At 41.5% G+C, this 17,734-nt stretch overlaps 2 protein-coding genes across 8 annotated transcripts in view; both read left to right on the top strand.

Moving 5' to 3' along the window:
* The window catches only part of ALS2 (alsin Rho guanine nucleotide exchange factor ALS2), a 51,963-nt gene extending 44,445 nt beyond the window's left edge, over positions 1 to 7,518 (top strand). The window contains exons 28-34 of the mRNA XM_081850285.1: positions 91 to 213; positions 1,107 to 1,283; positions 2,484 to 2,529; positions 4,080 to 4,141; positions 5,146 to 5,295; positions 5,805 to 5,901; positions 6,499 to 7,518. Coding sequence (XP_081706411.1) covers positions 91 to 213; positions 1,107 to 1,283; positions 2,484 to 2,529; positions 4,080 to 4,141; positions 5,146 to 5,295; positions 5,805 to 5,901; positions 6,499 to 6,537 — 694 coding nt within the window. The 3' untranslated portion in view covers positions 6,538 to 7,518. The remainder of the gene's footprint in view (positions 1 to 90; positions 214 to 1,106; positions 1,284 to 2,483; positions 2,530 to 4,079; positions 4,142 to 5,145; positions 5,296 to 5,804; positions 5,902 to 6,498) is intronic.
* Positions 7,519 to 12,360: 4,842 nt separating this feature from the next.
* Positions 12,361 to 17,734, top strand: part of MPP4 (MAGUK p55 scaffold protein 4) — a 44,166-nt gene continuing 38,792 nt past the window's right edge. For 3 of the 7 annotated variants that reach the window (XM_081877475.1, XM_081877472.1, XM_081877473.1), the window contains exon 1: positions 14,844 to 15,430. The gene's annotated coding sequence lies outside the window, so the exon portion shown is untranslated. Of the gene's footprint in view, positions 12,538 to 14,842; positions 15,431 to 17,734 lie in introns of those variants that run through there. The other 4 variants (XM_081877470.1, XM_081877471.1, XM_081877469.1 and 1 more) reach the window with 3 other exon arrangements.

Below are 17,734 nucleotides of genomic sequence, written 5' to 3'. Positions count from 1 at the left end.
TTTGAAAAAATGGTAACAACAACCCTTGTTAAGAATTTTTGACGCAGTTTGGTGAGTTGTGGTTAATTTTACACACGTTTTGGTTTTAAGATTCCTGTTCCCTGATCTTCCTGAAGAGGGCAGTTCAATCCCACTTTTGGTGACTGAGACCAAAGGAAGGAGATCATTCTGTAGTGGAAAAAATGACTCCAGGCCAGAATCTCCGGAACCAGGGTATGTAGATAAAAATCTGTTTAGAAATGTTTGACATGAGGTGGTAGGATCAGGGAGGAAGCTCTCCACAGCTGCTACTCCTCTGATCAACGGCTAGGGCCAGACTAGTCCTCCCCTTTCTGTGGTGATATTCCTGAGCTCAGTGTGTACATGGGCACACCTCATAGTGTCAGTTGTTCCTCACACACAAATATGGAACACAATTGTTCCATATTTAGGGGCTGTGATGTCATTCAGCATGGGCAAACATTTAAGCTGCTCAGGAGCTTAAGAACTGAACAGGGGATTGATTGCTCTTTGTGGAACAAGGAGCAGAAAGTTTGGGGGGTGAATTTCCTATCACACCCACCCACCTTTCCTTGGACTGGTTGCCTTTCTTCCTCAACATGTGTTGTTGATAGGACACGTCTAGGGGACGAGGGTTCAACAAGAAAGACCTGGTTAGGTTTAGAATGATACCGCATAGACAAATGTTCCCTGATACCAAGATGAGGGATTTGTTGGAATGCAGATAGAGAGAATTGATAAGAATCTATTGTGACCTTGATGGAAGCGTCCAATAGATGAGCCTTCTTGTTTTGGCTCATCTTCCTCTCTTCTTTCCTTTTTCTTTTTTCTTTCCCATAATGGCTTATGTTTTACGCCATGTACTTTGATATTTTTTGTAGATTTTTAGCTTTTTTCATTATTATTATTGTTATTATTACTAAGGAATTTTCTTTTGTAATTTTGGTTGTCTATATTTATATGTATTTGTTTAAAGCAAAATAAAGAATTTTTTTTTTTTAAAAAAAAAGATAGGACAGGTTGAGGAGAGCTGACCCGTATAATAAAGATTTCTTTGAGCTGCCCCTCGTTCATCCAAAGCTCTTTCTTCGTTTTGTGTTTTTCAGCTATGTGGTCACAAGCTCTGGGTTGCTGCTTCCTGTGTTGCTACCACGACTTTACCCTCCTTTGTTCATGCTGTACGCCTTAGACAACGAGCGAGAGGAAGATGTTTACTGGGAGTGCGTCCTGCGTCTGAACAAACAACCAGACATGGCTCTGTTGAGCTTTTTGGGGGTGCAAATGTAAGCATGCTTCAATGTGTTTCTCCTGGCTAGAGAATGCAGTACAGTGGTGCCTTGGGTTAAGTACCTAATTCGTTCCGGAGGTCCATTCTTAACCTGAAACTGTTCTTAACCTGAAGCACCACTTTAGCTAATGGGGCCTCCTGCTGCTGCCGGAGCACAATTTCTGTTCTCACCCCGAAGCAAAGTTCTTAACCCGTGGTACTATTTCTGGGTTAACGGAGTCTGTAACCTGAAGCGTATTGTCAGGGAACTGCCATCGGCTCAGGGGCGAGAGGGGCAAAGCCGGATAGATTACAGAGAGCCCCCAAAGATTGTGGGAAGCAGCATCTCCACAGCGGAGGAGAGTAACCACGCCTCCGGTGGAGAGGAGCTTCAGGGCTCGGAGGAGGCGAGGCGGTGCCAGGACACCTTGCCTGGGCAAAGCAGGGAGGAGAGAGGTCCTCCGTTACCCACACCCTCCTTGCGCAGTAGGCTTCCACGCAGAGAGGGGAGGCGCAGACTGGGCGTCAAAAAACTACTCTGCTGGGGAAGGTTTAAGGACCGCCCACTCTTTGATTCTGCCAGTGAATGAGCAAGACACGGAATAGAGGTGCTCTGCATTCTAACGGTTTTCATCATCAATAAGAAACCTTTTAAAACAGACTATTGAAGCTTATTGCCTGATAGCTCTCGAGCAACCAACTGATACTTCTAACACTTAGCATATGTAACCCAAGGTACCACTGTACTTATTTCCTGTTTGTTACTGTCGGGGGATTAATTGTCACCTCTCACAAAGGAGATTTAGAGCTTTCCCAAAGACTTTTGGGCAGAAGGCTGGTTTTCTAATGGCCATGCCACAAAGAAATGTGCATTCTTCACTTAACTCATCTTTGCTCTTAAGCCAACCTTCCCCAACCTGGTGTCCTCCCAGATGTTTCAGACAGCAACTCCCAGCAGCATCAGTGGAAGTTCCAGTCCAGTGGCATCTGGAGGGCAGCAGGTCCAGGAAGCTTGCATTAAGATGAGCCAAAAAGTTTTTGCTTTTATCCCCTCAGTTGACTGATCCAGATATATGAGGAAATTCCACTATGCTAAGAACCTGAAACCTCAGTTATATATTTGTAAGGAAGTGTGTTAGAAAACAAATTCTTTTGTTTAACATCCTTTCTTCCCCGATAGGAAAATAATTAACTATACTCATGGTACTTCTTTCAGGAAATTTTGGCCAACGAAAACCTGTATTCTTGGTGAAAATAAAAAGGTATGCTATATTTCATCTGGAGTTCTCTTAACTGCATATCTTTGATAGCCTTTGAGTTGAATAAAGCTAGACTGCAGTCACTGTGTGTGTGTGTCAGTTTTAATACATTGCTGTTTTGGTTAGCACTTGACATTTATATGTCAATCATTTTTACAGTTTACAGTGTACAGTTCTTCTAGATGCATGACTCCAAGGACATGTAATATTTATCGTTATCTTTCCTGACATTATTTCACTTAAGTGATTTTTTAAAAAATGATCCTCAAATCATTGCTTCATTAAAAGATACAGTACAATCTAATTATTCATTGATTTGGGTGGAGGCTTTCTGTGGTTTCCTTTTATGTTCATATTCTGCATGTGGTTAAGTTGCACTTTCTCTATTAAAGCAAAAGCAATAATCCTTCCGTATGGAAGTTACAAAGTGCAGGTGTCCAGTTGGTACATTCTGCATGCCAGAGGCAGGCCACAATGTTGTTGCTAAACGGGGAAAGTGAGAAAACTTTATGTTTTGCAGACTAGGCACCTTTGGGCCAGCACAGCCTGATGATATCATTTTGTGCCCATCCTGACTGCTAGCGTCTGTAGAGCACAAGTGTGCAACCATGATGAAGCTGAGATTTTTGGACATGGCTCAGAAAGAACAGGGCAGCAGCATGTCACCAAATTGATATTCCCAACCACAGTTATGTCTTGGCTTGGTTTTCATAAAATGGGGACCCAAAGTATTTTGTAAGATGATAATATTCACTGGAGGATTTTGAGAGTTGCATTTCTCAAGCGCAGATGTCTATCACTAACTAGATAATTGTTCAAGTTGATCCTCATCTTTCATTTTAATTGATCAAATTTACACATGGCCAGAATCACAACTTTAATTCTATTTTTAATATAGTGACGATATAGAAGTAGGGATGGGCAGAGCAATCAAACTCCCTGTCAGTTTTGCTTGTGTTCATTCATAAGTCTGTTCTGTCTTGTTTCCACGTTACGCACATTTAAAAAAAATCCTACAAACAATCCGTTTGAATACAGTACATATTTTATCATAAAATAAAAATTTAAAAATTCTCACAATGTACTCATGGCTAAAATATGTTTTATCCTAACTTATGCATCTGAAAACACTCCGCACCCCCACCCCCAAAACCAATAATTGAGTAACTAAATTCAGAGGTGTTAAGAATTGAAACTTTACTTATGTCACATATAATAACATTCTAATCGGAACATTAATCCGGGAGGTGAGGATCGGGTCTGTTTGCACTGCACTTCACAGAAATCAAATTCCTCAAGCATCCCTATAAATCTCACAGCCCTGATGTTTACTGTTGAAAATATCATTCCCGCCCCCCGCCCCCCATTTGAAGTAGCCTTCTCTAAATTGGAATTCATGCAGAAACTGAACTATTGTGGTGCTCTAGAAGTTAAGATTTATTGCAGTCTTAATCCAGCATCTCTAATTACTTCTGAAATTGGTGTGTTGGTGAATTATTCTATCCAATACGCTGTTAGAAATCATAATCATAGGTTTTCATTCTTATGCTTAGGTATTGCCAAATACAAAAGATGCCTGTTTTGCTTCAGCAGTGGAGTGCTTACAACAGATCAGGTAATCTTGAACATTGACTCTTTATTGTCCTGTCTTTCTGGTCCTAGTCAGTAGCACTACTTCCACTTGGTGATCTGAGGATTGTGGTCTTAGGCTTCGGTGGTAACGCATTTGCTAGGAAGCAAGCCCCATTGTGAGGGACGCAGGTGGCGCTGTGGATTAAACCACAGAGCCTAGGACTTGCCAATCAGAAGGTTCAAATCCCCGCGACGGGTGAGCTCCCGTTGCTCAGTCTCTGCTCTTGCCAACCTAACAGTTTGAAAGCACATCAAAGTGCAAGTAGATAAATAGGTACCGCTCCAATGGGAAGGTAAACGGTGTTTCCGTGCGCTGCTCTGGTTCTCCAGAAGCGGCTTAGTCCTGCTGGCCACATGACCAGGAAGCTGTATGCCGGCGCCCTCGGCCAATAAAGCGAGATGAGCGCCGCAACCCCAGAGTCGGCCACGACTGGACCTAATGGTCAGGGGTCCCTTTACCTTTACCTTTAAGCCCCATTGTACACAGAGAGACTTACTGCCGAGTGAGCTGGAAGCATATAATGTATCACAATTTAATGTGTCACTGTGTAGAGCAGTCTTTTCCAACTGGAGCCCTCTAGATATTTTGGACTGCCACTTCCAACATCCCTGATCATTGGCCACTATGGATAAGGTTGATGGGAGTTGTAGTCCAAAGCATATGAAAAGCACCAGAGTTTTGTTCTTCGGCCTATTTCTTGCTTTCATTTATGTGCCAAATTAAAAGGTGCAGTTGTCTTGTACTGGTTTTATGACAGCTTCCTCTCTGTATAGGTAAATCCTTTGTGTGCATCAAGGTATCAGAAACTACTGTTTTCTTCAAAGTGGAAACTTGGGTTGTGTGTTTGATTTTCTTGTTAGATAATGGGGTAAAACAGAATTTGCTCGCAACTATTTTACTGCCTTATTGAAATCTTTCGAGAATTTGCCCTGCCAGCATCACAAATGCTTTAATTTTGCTTTTTTTAAAAAATGTCTTCCTAATAGTACAACTTTTACACCTGCTGACAAACTGAAGGTGATCCAGCAGACTTTTGAGGAAATCTCACAGAGCGTCCTTGAGAGTCTTCATGAGGATTTCCTTTGGTCGATGGATGATTTGTTTCCTGTTTTTCTGTATGTGGTGCTACGGGCCAGGTGGGCAACTGTTTAATTTTTGCAAATGCAGTGAATCTTGTCATTTGCAATTGCAATGAGTACTCGTAGAATTGTAGAGTTGGAAGGAACCACAAGGGACATCCAGTCCAAACCTCTGTAATGCAGAAATATTTTGCCCAAAGTCGGGCTCTAACCCATAACCCTGACATTAAGAATCTTCTGTTCTGGCAACTGAGCCAAGATAGGTGAAATGCTAATTAATCAAAGTTCTGGGTCTAAGTGGACTAAATAGTGTGTCCCACTCACATTTTATTGATTACATGGGGCTGAGATAACACCACTATTGGCTCTGATCCAGTGGCAGTAGCACAATACTTCTTCATCTGTTACATGAGGGGGGCGGTATACCTTTGCTCTGGGGAATAGCTATCTTGTTAGCCTGTATTTCATTGTATTTCAATGTTGGTAGGTGTGCACTCTGTACTCTTGGTGAAGTCTTGCGAAATAGTGGCTGGTTGACTTAAACAGCTGTTCCCTTTTTGTGGCAGGATCAGGAATTTGGGTTCTGAAGTGCATTTGATTGAGGACCTCATGGATCCATATCTCCAACATGGGGAGCAAGGCATTATGTTCACTACTCTGAAGGCAAGCCTATAAATAATATCCTTATTTAAGACATTGTTTATCTATTTTTTTCTGTATACACCATTTATATTTAGACTTGTTTGAACTATCAGTCAGATCTCTCACCTGCTTTGATCGCAAATACAACGTCCTTACCTTTAGTCCTTAATCTTTGTAATCAGCAATAGCTGCTAACTAGGAAATCTGAAAACCACAAAGCTGTGCTAACTTGCTGATAACGGACTTTATTGGTAATATTGTATTTCATGTAAACATCTTAAAGGTTTTGATGATTAAGATGTATATACAGTGGTACCTCTGGTTACGTACTTAATTCGTTCCGGAGGTCCGTTTTTAACCTGAAACTGTTCTTAACCTGAAACACCACCTTAACTAATGGGGCCTCCCGCTGCTGCCACACCACCACCGCACGATTTTTGTTCTCATCTTGAAGTAAAGTTCTTAACCTGAGGTACTATTTCTGGGTTAGCGGAGTCTGTAACCTGAAGCGTATGTAACCCGAGGTACCATTGTAAATCCTGTTAAAGTAGCTTAATCTGGATCCAACCCACTTAAAAGAATGCTAATTGTCATTTTTTTAAAAAACCTTATTTGCAGGCATGTTATTACCAGATTCAACACGAGAAGCTCACCTAAATAATTCACCTAAATATAGAAGACACCGATGAACACCGCTTTAGTCTTCTTCACAGAAATGCACTTACGATGGACTGAAAATCTTTATGCGGTGGATGCAGTTCTGAGGCCTTTAAAAAGGAGAAAAAGCAGAGGCCAATATAAATGGGGGAAAAGAAAATTTATAAGAAGCAAAAATAAGGTTTTCAAGGCAGCTCTTGGGGAAAAAATATTTGCCCTTCAAAGTGGCAAAGTGTTTTCCCCCCATCTCTTAACAAAAGCAATGTGTAGTGTGGCATCTACATGGAATTCATATAAAAGTGTAGTCCGGAAATATGCCACTTGTTATTCTGAAGAGACTGTCTGAGCTTCTGGAGGGTTGAAGTGCACTATGGAACCACACAGTGTCTTTCTAAGTTAAACTGCCTGGGTCTATGTATCCACTAAGATCTGTCTACAGAACTCATGGCTTTCCTACTTCTTCTGATCCATGGCAATCCAAGACTTAAGATGTACTGAATATACAATTCATGTGACTGGAGCAGTTTCATTACACAGATTACAGAAGGCTAGCAATGTGGTCTGTCGGAATAAGTATATGCTTGGTCATGCCTGAGATGTTGGCATAGTATGCAGGGACCTAGAGTACCTGGAAGGAAACACTTTTTTTTTTTGTTCAAATGTTATTTTTTTGTTGAAGTATTGTTTAAAGAAGAGAGCCACAAAACAGTCATGCCATTGTTCTTGTGACTTTTCCTTTGGTGTATGTGGATAATGTTAGCTGACATCTTGGATAAAACAGGTGCTGTCCTTCACTATGTCTGTCACAGATGTGGGAGATGTGAAAAATATTCTAGTTGAATTAACAAGTTAATACAGACAATGCCGATAACTTCTGGAAATCTGAATCATGGCTTTTGTGTAGCTCCTTTATTTAAAAAAATATATGGTGGGATCAGTGGCTGTAAATGGAGCAATTTTCATAATAAAGAATAATTCTGTCATTTCTTTTGTGGCAATTAATACAAATTCCATTTGGGTGCTATTCGCTAATCACTCCAAGGTGGTTTTTCTGTTAAAAATTTGTGAGTTACAGCTCTGTGGAAGGTACCATACGTACTTAAAAGTTATTGGTTCCCATCAACTTCCCCCATTACCTCCATTTTATTCCACCCACAATTTAAGTTGATTCCCCAGTTGGCACTGAGATTTACGGACTGGATTTCTAACAACCAGGTTAAATCTCTGGCTCAAATGAGAGAGGAGTTGGGTTCTCCTTGTGCATTTCCAAGACTTTTTAAACAGCTGGAAAGCTCACCCAGAAGGCTTGAGACAGAGAAATGATCTTGATTAATTTGAGAAAAACTCAAATTGTCAAAATTATACCAAGAAATCTTTCAGAGAGATAAAGCATAATTTTGACATTTTGTTTTCATTTTTCTCAAATTGTTTTTTCAGGATTATTTCTCTGTCTCAAACCTTCTAAGCGAGATCCTAACCAGCTACTTAAAAAGTCTTGGAAACGCACAAAATTGGAAACATTGGTTGAAGCTTCTATTTCAAATGATACATGGCCCCTACATCAGACATGCCGTACACAGATACACAATCTGGAAATGGGCATTTAATACTGTCCTAAGTATAAAAGGAGAGAGGGAATTAAAAGGGTGAGGAATCTCATTGTAGACAAAATATTTTTTAAAAAAGTATTTTATATTATGTATGCGTTTATAATTGTCAGATGCTTTGAGAAGAAAATACAACAGAAATATAGATCATATTTGCTGGATTGCTATCCATTTCACACATGGGACGAAAAAGCAGCAATTGGTCGTTTCCACTACTATTTCTGTTTCCATCAGAATTCTCTGACATTCCTGGTGTTGAATATAGGATTGTTTTACCCTCAGTATGAACACCGATCCCCAGCCATGTCATCAGGATAGGCCTTTGGGGCAGAAGCCCAGATTCCCACTTATCCCAGTATCTTAGCACATTTTGAAGCAATGCAGCTTACAATCTTGTATAGCTGTTGCATCTTAAAATGTCCAAACCCTAAAATATTTTTACCCTGCTTTTCATAACTCCTTTGTGGAATGCTATGCTTTAATTGTCTTTCAATCAGTAATTGCTAGAAGCCCCTTACGTGTCTTGAGTTGGATTATTCCTAGGCCATTTCATTATGAGGTAATGATTAGCTGAAGAGAATCCCATAATTAAACGGGCATAGATTTGTTTCAGTACCCTGAGCTGCATTTGAAAGCTCTGTAGCAGCTTTAATGTTGTTGCTGGTTAACAAAGAAATGGATTGCCTTACTTTCTTTGGACTCTGAACTTGAATATCTTCTATTCGCCTATATGGGTGTAATTGCCAAAGGACAGCTACCTAATCTTTATTCATTGCCTCATGCTACTGATTTGGAAAAACAAACAAACACAGGCGATCAGATCTATCCATATGATAGAACGGTTTTCCAAATGATGAAAGTACAATATAATTAGGCAAAAATAATAATGTTTCAAGCCAAGTTTTAAGTGAGAAAACAGTTAAGAAGCTTTGTTCTCTCCTTGATAAAAAGAGTCGTCCTGGTTACGTTTCCACGGATTAAAAAGGAAAGGATGTCCCTAGATTAGCTAGAGCAGTGAGGTGACTTAAGTTACTAATATCCAGCCAATGTTTTCCTTCTAGGCAATTCCTTCTAGGCAATTCTAGAAGATTGGACTGTTGTAAATTCTGATGGGAACTTCTGGTCCCTTTCAGAATCGGCAATACATCCTGTAGAAGAATTTCTCCACAGTAGCTGTGAAACTCAATTGCAGTTTAATACCTGGTAAGTGGGTTTTTTTCCTTGTGAGACTTGATGATGAACGAATCAGGTCCATAGTTCAACTAATCCTCCTGCTAGATTAAAAAAGGGGGGGTCTAGAATCCTTAAAAATTGTAAAAATAAAGGATAATCATAATTTTCAAAGGAGTTGAACTCCTTTAGCTAGAAAAGGGGAGTTAATCCTTTTCCATTTGTAACTGGGTGACTGTCAGTGAACGTACAGTCATTTCCCTGTCATTGGGCGTTACTATGTCCTTCAAATGTCTTCAAATAATTATTAAAGGTTCCATCAATAACTCATAACCAGGAATCAATTTGGTTTTTGTATACTATTGAAATCCAGGTGTTTCTGATTATGGGACAAGCCCAGATGAAACAAATCAGTGCAGATGGAATCATGTCTCTGGCATCTGTCTGTTTTAGTGGCAAACATTCAGCTTAATCTCCGTGGTTTAAAGTCCTACCTGAATATTAATTTATACAAATTTTTGTTAAGGTTCATTCAGATTCTGAAGAGTGCAATATGTTTCCACTTCTGTGTCATTTGTGAAATGTTCACATATCTCTCCTTCTCCCATTTATAATGATGGGAAGCAGATTCACAAATTATCTACATTTAATGAGGCTTGGTTTCCTTTGCAAAATAGAATTTTCTTTTGTGTTTTGGGGTTACAGGCTTACTTTGTCCCTCTTCATTGTTTCATGACACCGTCAAGTGTTCTTCTTAGAAATGTGCGCATAAGGAAAACTATTTGTCTCTAGCATGATGTGCTGATAGGTTCAGGTACTGTATTGCGTTGTTGATACCTGAGCATGTTTTTTCCTTTCTACTTGGCACTGCAAACTACCAGGCATTTTTGTTTCATTTCTATTTATTTGGGCATATATGTCAATCAATCAATCAATCAATCAATCTTTATTACGGTCCAGAGACCCAACAAATCATTATAAAGCAATACACAATTCATACAGCCCAGCTCCAGGTCAAACAAGCATTTTGTTCAGAATATAGGGATCATTTGTTCTTGCAACCACCGATAAAAACTTTGCCACTGCTAATGTTCTAGCATTTGTCCGATCTTCCAATAGGAACCTGACATAGTGAGCCTCTGATTTTCCTGGGAAAAGGTATCAGCAAGGGTAGTATCAGTTCAGCCCTGGCTTGCTCATATTTTGCACAATGCAACAAAAATAGATTCAGTTTTGTACAGTCAAACTCTCAAGTACGTGGTAGGTCTGATAAACAGCACCTGAAGAACTTTGAAATGTTTTTAGGACTGTCATGGCAACCTTTCTTTGTATGAAAGTATATTTGTTTTGGCAACAGTACTTTCCCCCTAAAGTTGTATTTGTTCCCACCTGTGTCTCTCCATAGGAAAGTGAACTCAACAAGATAAAAGACTCTGTTAGCAACCACATAAATCACACCCACCAACATTTCGCTGATGACAACAGGAATGTCAGATTGTCATTGTCATTATTTTATTTACTATTTATCCCCCACCCATCTGACTGGGTTGCCCTAGCCGCTCTGGGGGCTTTCAACATATATAAAAACATAATAAAACATCAAGCTTTTTTTTTTAAAAAAAAAAAACTTCCCCATACAAGGCTGCCTTCAGATGTCTTCTAAAGGCTAGTTACTTTTCTCCTTGGCTCAGTGGTCGCATAACTCCATACCCTCCAACATTTCTCTGATGAAAATAGGGATGTCCTAAGGCACGGGTGCCCAAATTTTTTCAAAGAGGGCCAGATTTGATGAAGTGAACATGCATGAGGGCCAACCGAGGTTGTTTAGCTTTTACATATACTGCCATGGGGGCCGAACTAATGTATTTTTCGCTCTATAAGACGCACCCGACCATAAGACGCACCTAGTTTTAGAGGAGGAGAACAAGGAAAAAAATATTCTCTCCCTCTCTGCACAGCGCCTCTCCAGCAAAGCAGGAGGAGAAATGGAAGGGGCTCCGTTTCTCCTTCCGCTTTGCTGAAGGGGCGCTGCGCAGAGATGGAAAGCTGCGCAGCGCCTCTCCACCCAAAGTCAGAACAGCAAGAGGGATCGCTGCGCAGCGAAAGCAGCGATCCCTCTTGCTGTTCTGGCTTCTGGGATAGCCATGCCAAGCCTTTTGCAGGCTTGGCACGGCTATCCCTGAAGCCAGGAGAGCAAGAGGGATCGGTGCGCACCGATCCCTCTTGCTCTCCTGGCTTCAGCGAAAGCTGTGCAGTCTGCATTTGCTCCATAACACACACACACACATTTCCCCTTACTTTTTAGGAGGCGGAAAGTGTGCCTAATAGAGCGAAAAATACAGTAAATGTTGGGGGTGCCCCCATCACGGGGGCGGACCGGATTAGACCCCCGAAACGGACTTTGGACATACCTGTCCTAAGGAAAAGCGGGACATTCTGGGATCAAATCAGGAACCAGGATGGCTTCTGTAAATCTGTGACTGTCCCTGGAAAAGAGGACACCTGGAGAATCTGCATATACCGTATTTTTCGCTCCATAGGACGCACCTAGTTTTAGAGGGGGAGAACAAGAAAAAAAATTCTCTCCCTCTCTGCGCAGCGCCCCTTCAGCGAAGCAGCAGGAGAAACGGAGCCCCTTCAATTTCTCCTCCCGCTTCGCTGAAGGGGCGCTGTGCAGAGAGGGAAAGCTGCGCAGCGCCTCTCCAGCGAAGCGAAGCCAGGAGAGTAAGAGGGATCGGTGTGGACCGATCCCTCTCGCTCTCCTGGCTTCAGCGAAAGCAACACGAAGCCTCCGGAGCACAGCGGGAGCGCTCCCACTGCGCTTCGTAGGCTTCGCATTGCTTTCCCTGAAGCCATGGAGCCTGCATTTGCTCTATAAGACGCACACACATTTCCCCATAATTTTGGGAGGGGAAAAAGTACGTCTTATAGAGCAAAAAATACAGTCTATAAGATAAACAGTCCCATACTGGAAGGCACATATATGATCTGGGTTTGGAAGGCAAACTTTTCATCTTTCTACAATCCCCCAGATAGGATGCTGGGTGACCTTGAGCATGCGAGACAGATCTAGATGCCCGCGCTGGCAGAGTGCCTTCTTCCCCAGACTGGGTTGTGTCAGTTGGATTACTTAGACACACAACTGTGACGTGGGGTGGGGCTGAGGGTCTAAGCTCTGCTGCAGCATCTTTCCTGGGAGGAGGTGAGGAGTCAGATTAGAAAGGTGAGAAAAGCACAGAGGAGTCCTTAAGCTGGGTCGCGGCAGCGCACATGCATGAACCACAGGCTCTCTCTTACGCAGAAGGGCACACATGTGATACAGGAGTGTGAGAGGATAAGCTTGGATGAGTTTTATGCATGCTGGTTTTAGGGCTCAACTTTGGAACCGCTATGCCTAGTCCTCTGAAGTTCTGCATGCCAAGGAAATTTGAGTTCTGAGTCCTAAAACTGCATTCCTCTTTATGTAATTAGTATGTTTCCTTGTTTAGTTGATTGCTGATTTCTCCCCAAGCCATAAAGAACTCTTACCAAAGGCTATGAATTTTCAAGGGATGTTCTCTGGAATCTATATTGGATGAGCAGCATTAATAATGTGTAAGCAGATTATATTATATACAGATTGCTAGGTGTTTGAAATTCATTGAACAGTATTTTACCGTTGAAAACAAAACAAGAAACCCCCTCTGTTTGGCTTGTCAAATACTGAATGATCTAAACCTAGTTATTTTCTGCATGGTTCCATTTCTACCTATCATAGAAGCCAACTCCTAGGGACTGAGGTCCCTCTGTCCCCCCAATAAAATATTTTAAGGGACTGCCCCCCCCAATATTTATGGGCATTACCATTCAAATTGTGTGTGTGCCAGGTCTTGTGATTGATTTTGTGGAGCAGGGCTTATCTGCCCCCTCCCATATTTTATTCAAGTTGTCACCTCTGTTACCTATATAGCTATGGAAAGTATAGTATTCATTTGTTTCTATCCCTGCCTAATCAAATGATAACCTAGCACAGACCAGTTAGTTTTGTCAGGCAGGATAGAAATTCAGAAATTAGGTAATCTAAAAATTAGACAACCCAAGGTTGAGAAAGGCTGTATTTATTAAAAACAACAAGGGCTTTCCTCCTATTCTGAATGATTTATTCATTGCAATTTTTATCCAGCTTTCTTGACTCTGTATGTCCCATATGCTTTGTTATTTTTAGGAAATGGATGGTTCTGATCTGATTTATGTAACTCCTTTGTTTGAATGCTGGCGATAAATAGGCAGATTACTTCTGCTTAGCAAATAGAGTTGTCAAAGGAGTGTATGTGGATTTACCCCATATTGACATATCAGCAACTGAAGCTACTGTATGAGGAAATCAGGAAATAGATGGAGACCTATATGAATAGCTGCTGTTGAAGGTGTTTTAGTGCAGGTTTGTGGGAAGAAAACCTGGAAGGAAATATTAATCAGAGGCAGGCATAACTGTGTTCGTTTACAAAAGTGCAAATAATATGTAGCTGTTAAAGGCAATGACTACAGCGGCATAGACACCATACATTCAATGCATGTGATGCCCTCCCCAATAATTCTGGGAACTGTGGTTTGTTAAGGGTGCTGGGAATTTCGGACCCTCCAAGTGTCCTTATTTTCCAGTGACATCCCTGATTTAGAGAAGCCGGTTTCTGATTTGATCCTGGAATGTCCCGCTTTCCCCTATTTTCATTGGAAAAATGTTGGAGGTATGGAGTTATTCAACTCCCGAACAGTCTGAAGGCAATCTTGTTTAGGGAAGGGTGTTTTTTTTTTAATGTTTAATGTTTTGTTATGTTTTTATATCTGTTGAAAGCTGCCCAGAGTAGCTGCTGCAATCCAGTAAGATGTGTGCAGGGTATAAATAGTAAAATTATCATTATGGAACGGGACATCCCTATTTTCATTTGAGAAATGTTGGAGGGTATAGCTCTCGAGTGTGCAGCCTTTACTTTTAAAGAAATCTTGCAGTTGTAGTTTTTTTTAGTAAAAAAAACCACAGCCAGGAACCTACTAAAACTCACACTCTCGCCATCTTAGAGAGAAATTTCACAACCAACATTTGCTATTTAGGGGGGTGGAATTATTATCTTTGTTGTAGTTATTATTAGCAGTCCTTTTTTTCCTGGGGGGATGCAGGGGGGCACATACCCCTAAACATTTTGTGAATTTTTGTACTTTTGTCCATTTACTGTATTTAATTTTCCCGATTTGAACTATAAAATGGTGGTTTTCTTGAGTCAAAATGAGAGTACAGTGGTACCTCGGGCTAAGTACTTAATTCGTTCCGGAGGTCCGTTCTTAACCTGAAACTGTTCTTAACCTGAAGCACCACTTTAGCTAATGGGGCCTCCTGCTGCCGCCGCACGATTTCTGTTCTCATCCTGAAGCAAAGTTCTTAACCTGAAGCACTGTTTCTAGGTTAGCGGAGTCTGTAACCTGAAGCGTATGTAACCCGAGGTACCACTGTACCCCCAAACATTTCTTTTAGGAAAAAAAGCAGTCATTGCTGCTGCTGCTGCTGCTGCTGCTTTTAAAAGATAATGTGGAACCAAAGCAACAATTCCATTCCATCACTTCCGGCTCACCCCAGGAACTCAAGAACCAGCCACAAAGTACAAAATTCCACACTGCTTGCTGTCTCCCCCACCTCTTCTCCAGCCTCTGGCACATGTTTGCATTATCGAGCCATTCCTCTTTCCCCTCCCTCTCCCCCCTCTCACACTCCCTCCCCTTTCTATCCTTATCTCCTATCTGCAGCGATTTGCCATCTTATGGTATTAACTTTTCAGACACTGGGATACATGCACTCAGCTTTCCACGCGCTCCCAACTGCGCCTGCCTCTCGCATCTTCCTCCCATCTCTCTCTGTTCTCCTTAGCTATCTTTTAATGACGGTGGAGTACCCAGAACAGCAGAAGAAAGGAAGCGAGTTCTAAATATAGGTCCTAAGAAGGGCAGTAAAAGTGACAGTAATTCCTTTGCCTCCGATAAGAAGATTGGGGTAATACATCGGCAGAACAAAGCCACGTAAAATGGCTGCTGTCTTGTGTGGATAAACCCGAAGATAAGAAATTATACAGCGTATTTTCTTCCAGGTTGGTATAACGTTACATTTCTTGCACCACCACCCCTTTTTTAGGGGAGCTAGGAGAGTGATTGTTGTGGCACAACTGGCTGTATATATATATTTCTACTGCTGCTTTCTACAGTAATGGTGTTGTCTGAGTGAGTGGAAAGAATTCTACCTCAAGCAATTCAGCTGGTCAATGACAGCTTTTAACTAGGAGCTGAGCAATTCCTGGCAAGCTCAGATAGTGAGAATTTTTGCAAAAGGACCAGGGGTCTTGCTGCACTTGCCTCCAAAGAACCTGGATCATAGCTGTCAAGTGTCCCTGATTTGGCGGGACAGTCCCTTATCCCAGCGCCATGTCCCGCTGCTGTCCCTTATTGATGATGTCCCTTAAATAAGCTACTGAAGGTAATGGGGCCCTTTCTATGTCCAGCTGTGCTCTGTCAACAACAATTGTTGCTTTTTTGTGTTGAATATATGCTATATGGTAATTTATGGACCTAATAGGTATCTAAAGCCATTTGCAGGCAACAAAATATGTATTTTATCAAAGTAATTGTTGATCCCTTATTTTGGCTGCTGATCCCTTATTTTCGAGGTTGCTGGTCCCTTATTTTCAAATCTGTAAGTTGATAGCTATGACCTGGATAATTACTATTTTTTTGAAGACTTTATACAGTACTTTCAGAACCACAAGCTGTCCAAAATCATCTGTGCTGGGAAAGGTTGAGAGGACGTCAACCTCAGTTTATTCCCCCCCCCTCTAAATGGCTGCTTATTTTATCTGTTTGTTTACCCTTCCAGAAACCACTTCTGACACCAGTGACCCTCTAGCAGCATTTTCACAGCAAATTAGGCACTGATTTCTCTGTATTAGAGAAATATATTCTCTCCTTCTTTTACCCATTCCTTAAAATAGATTAAGTTTGCATGCATAGGTCTCTTGACACTTGCCTTTTTGAAATAGTGAGCAATGTAGCCTCCTCTTTTCTGTAGTTGTTATTTTAACATTACAGTGGTACCTCGGGTTAAGAACTTAATTCGTTCTGGAGGTCTGTTCTTAACCTGAAACTGTTCTTAACCTGAAGCTAATAGGGCCTCCTGCTGCCATCGCGCCGCCGGAGCACAATTTCTGTTCTCATCCTGAGGCAAAGTTCTTAACCTGAAGCACTATTTCTGGGTTAGCGGAGTCTGTAACCTGAAGCGTATGTAACCCGAGGTACCACTGTATATGTTCTGTTCTGAAACGAAAGTCCTTTTTATAGGTTTTGAGTTTATGTTAGCCACGCATTCTCTAACATGGTCCTTGTGAGCTTTCCTTTAGTTGCTGTTTCTTTTAACATAGGCTTCAAACATTTTAACACGGCAAAGGCACATTAGTCACATTGTAGGGGTTCTAGAAAACCTACAACGTAAGGCTGTGTTTCTGGGATATTGTGCTTCTTCGGAGTCTTGAAACATCAATATTTGTTTGTTGCACAATGTAGTTGCTTGTATTCCAACTAGTCCATGTGTTGCAATTTCTGTTTGACCTGGTACCTTTTGAAGAGTGAAAATGGACACTGCTTGCCCTTCTCTGCGTTTGTGTCTTTTTCTGTCTTAGTACAAACAAGGCGGGACACGGGTGGCGCTGTGGTCCAAATCACAGAACCTAGGGTTTGCCGATCAGAAGGTCGCCCGTTCGAATCCCCGCAACGGGGTGAGCTCCCATTGCTCGGTCCCTGCTCCTGCCAACCTAGCAGTTCAAAAGCACGTCAAAGTGCAAGTAGATAAATAGGTACCGCTCCGGTGGGAAGGTAAACGGCGTTTCTGTGCGCTGCTCTGGTTTGCCAGAAGCAGCTTAGTCATGCTGGCCACATGACCTGGAAAAACTGTCTGCGGACAAACATCGGCTCCCTTGGCCAGTAAAGTGAGATGAGCACCACAACCCCAGAGTCGTTCACGACTGGACTTAACTGTCAGGGGTCCTTTACCTCTTTACAAACAAGGCAAACTTTTTAAAAATCTCAAAAGTGTGTAAATCTTGTGCGTGTGTGTGTGTGTGTGTGTGTGTGTGTGTGTGAGAGAGAGAGAGAGAGAGAGAGAGAGAGAGAGAGAGAGAAACTAGTCAAAAGTACTGTATAGCACTAAATAAATATTGGGTTTTTAATTGGTATGAGCCACATGTCAAGATGAAAACAATCTGATATTCCTTAAATATAACATAGCCAGTATAAAGGTACAACCAGTGCTTTTTTCAGGGGGGATGCAGGGGTATGCAGACCCTTAAACATTTTGTGAATATTTGTACTTTTGTCCATTTACTGTATTTATTTTCCCTGATTTGAAG

This window comes from Podarcis erhardii (genome assembly GCF_964252035.2).
Source record: "Podarcis erhardii genome assembly, chromosome: 1".
NCBI classification, from domain to species: domain Eukaryota; kingdom Metazoa; phylum Chordata; class Lepidosauria; order Squamata; family Lacertidae; genus Podarcis; species Podarcis erhardii.
The sequence above is the reverse complement of the archived record's forward strand: the minus strand, read 5'-3'. Positions and strand labels throughout refer to the sequence as shown.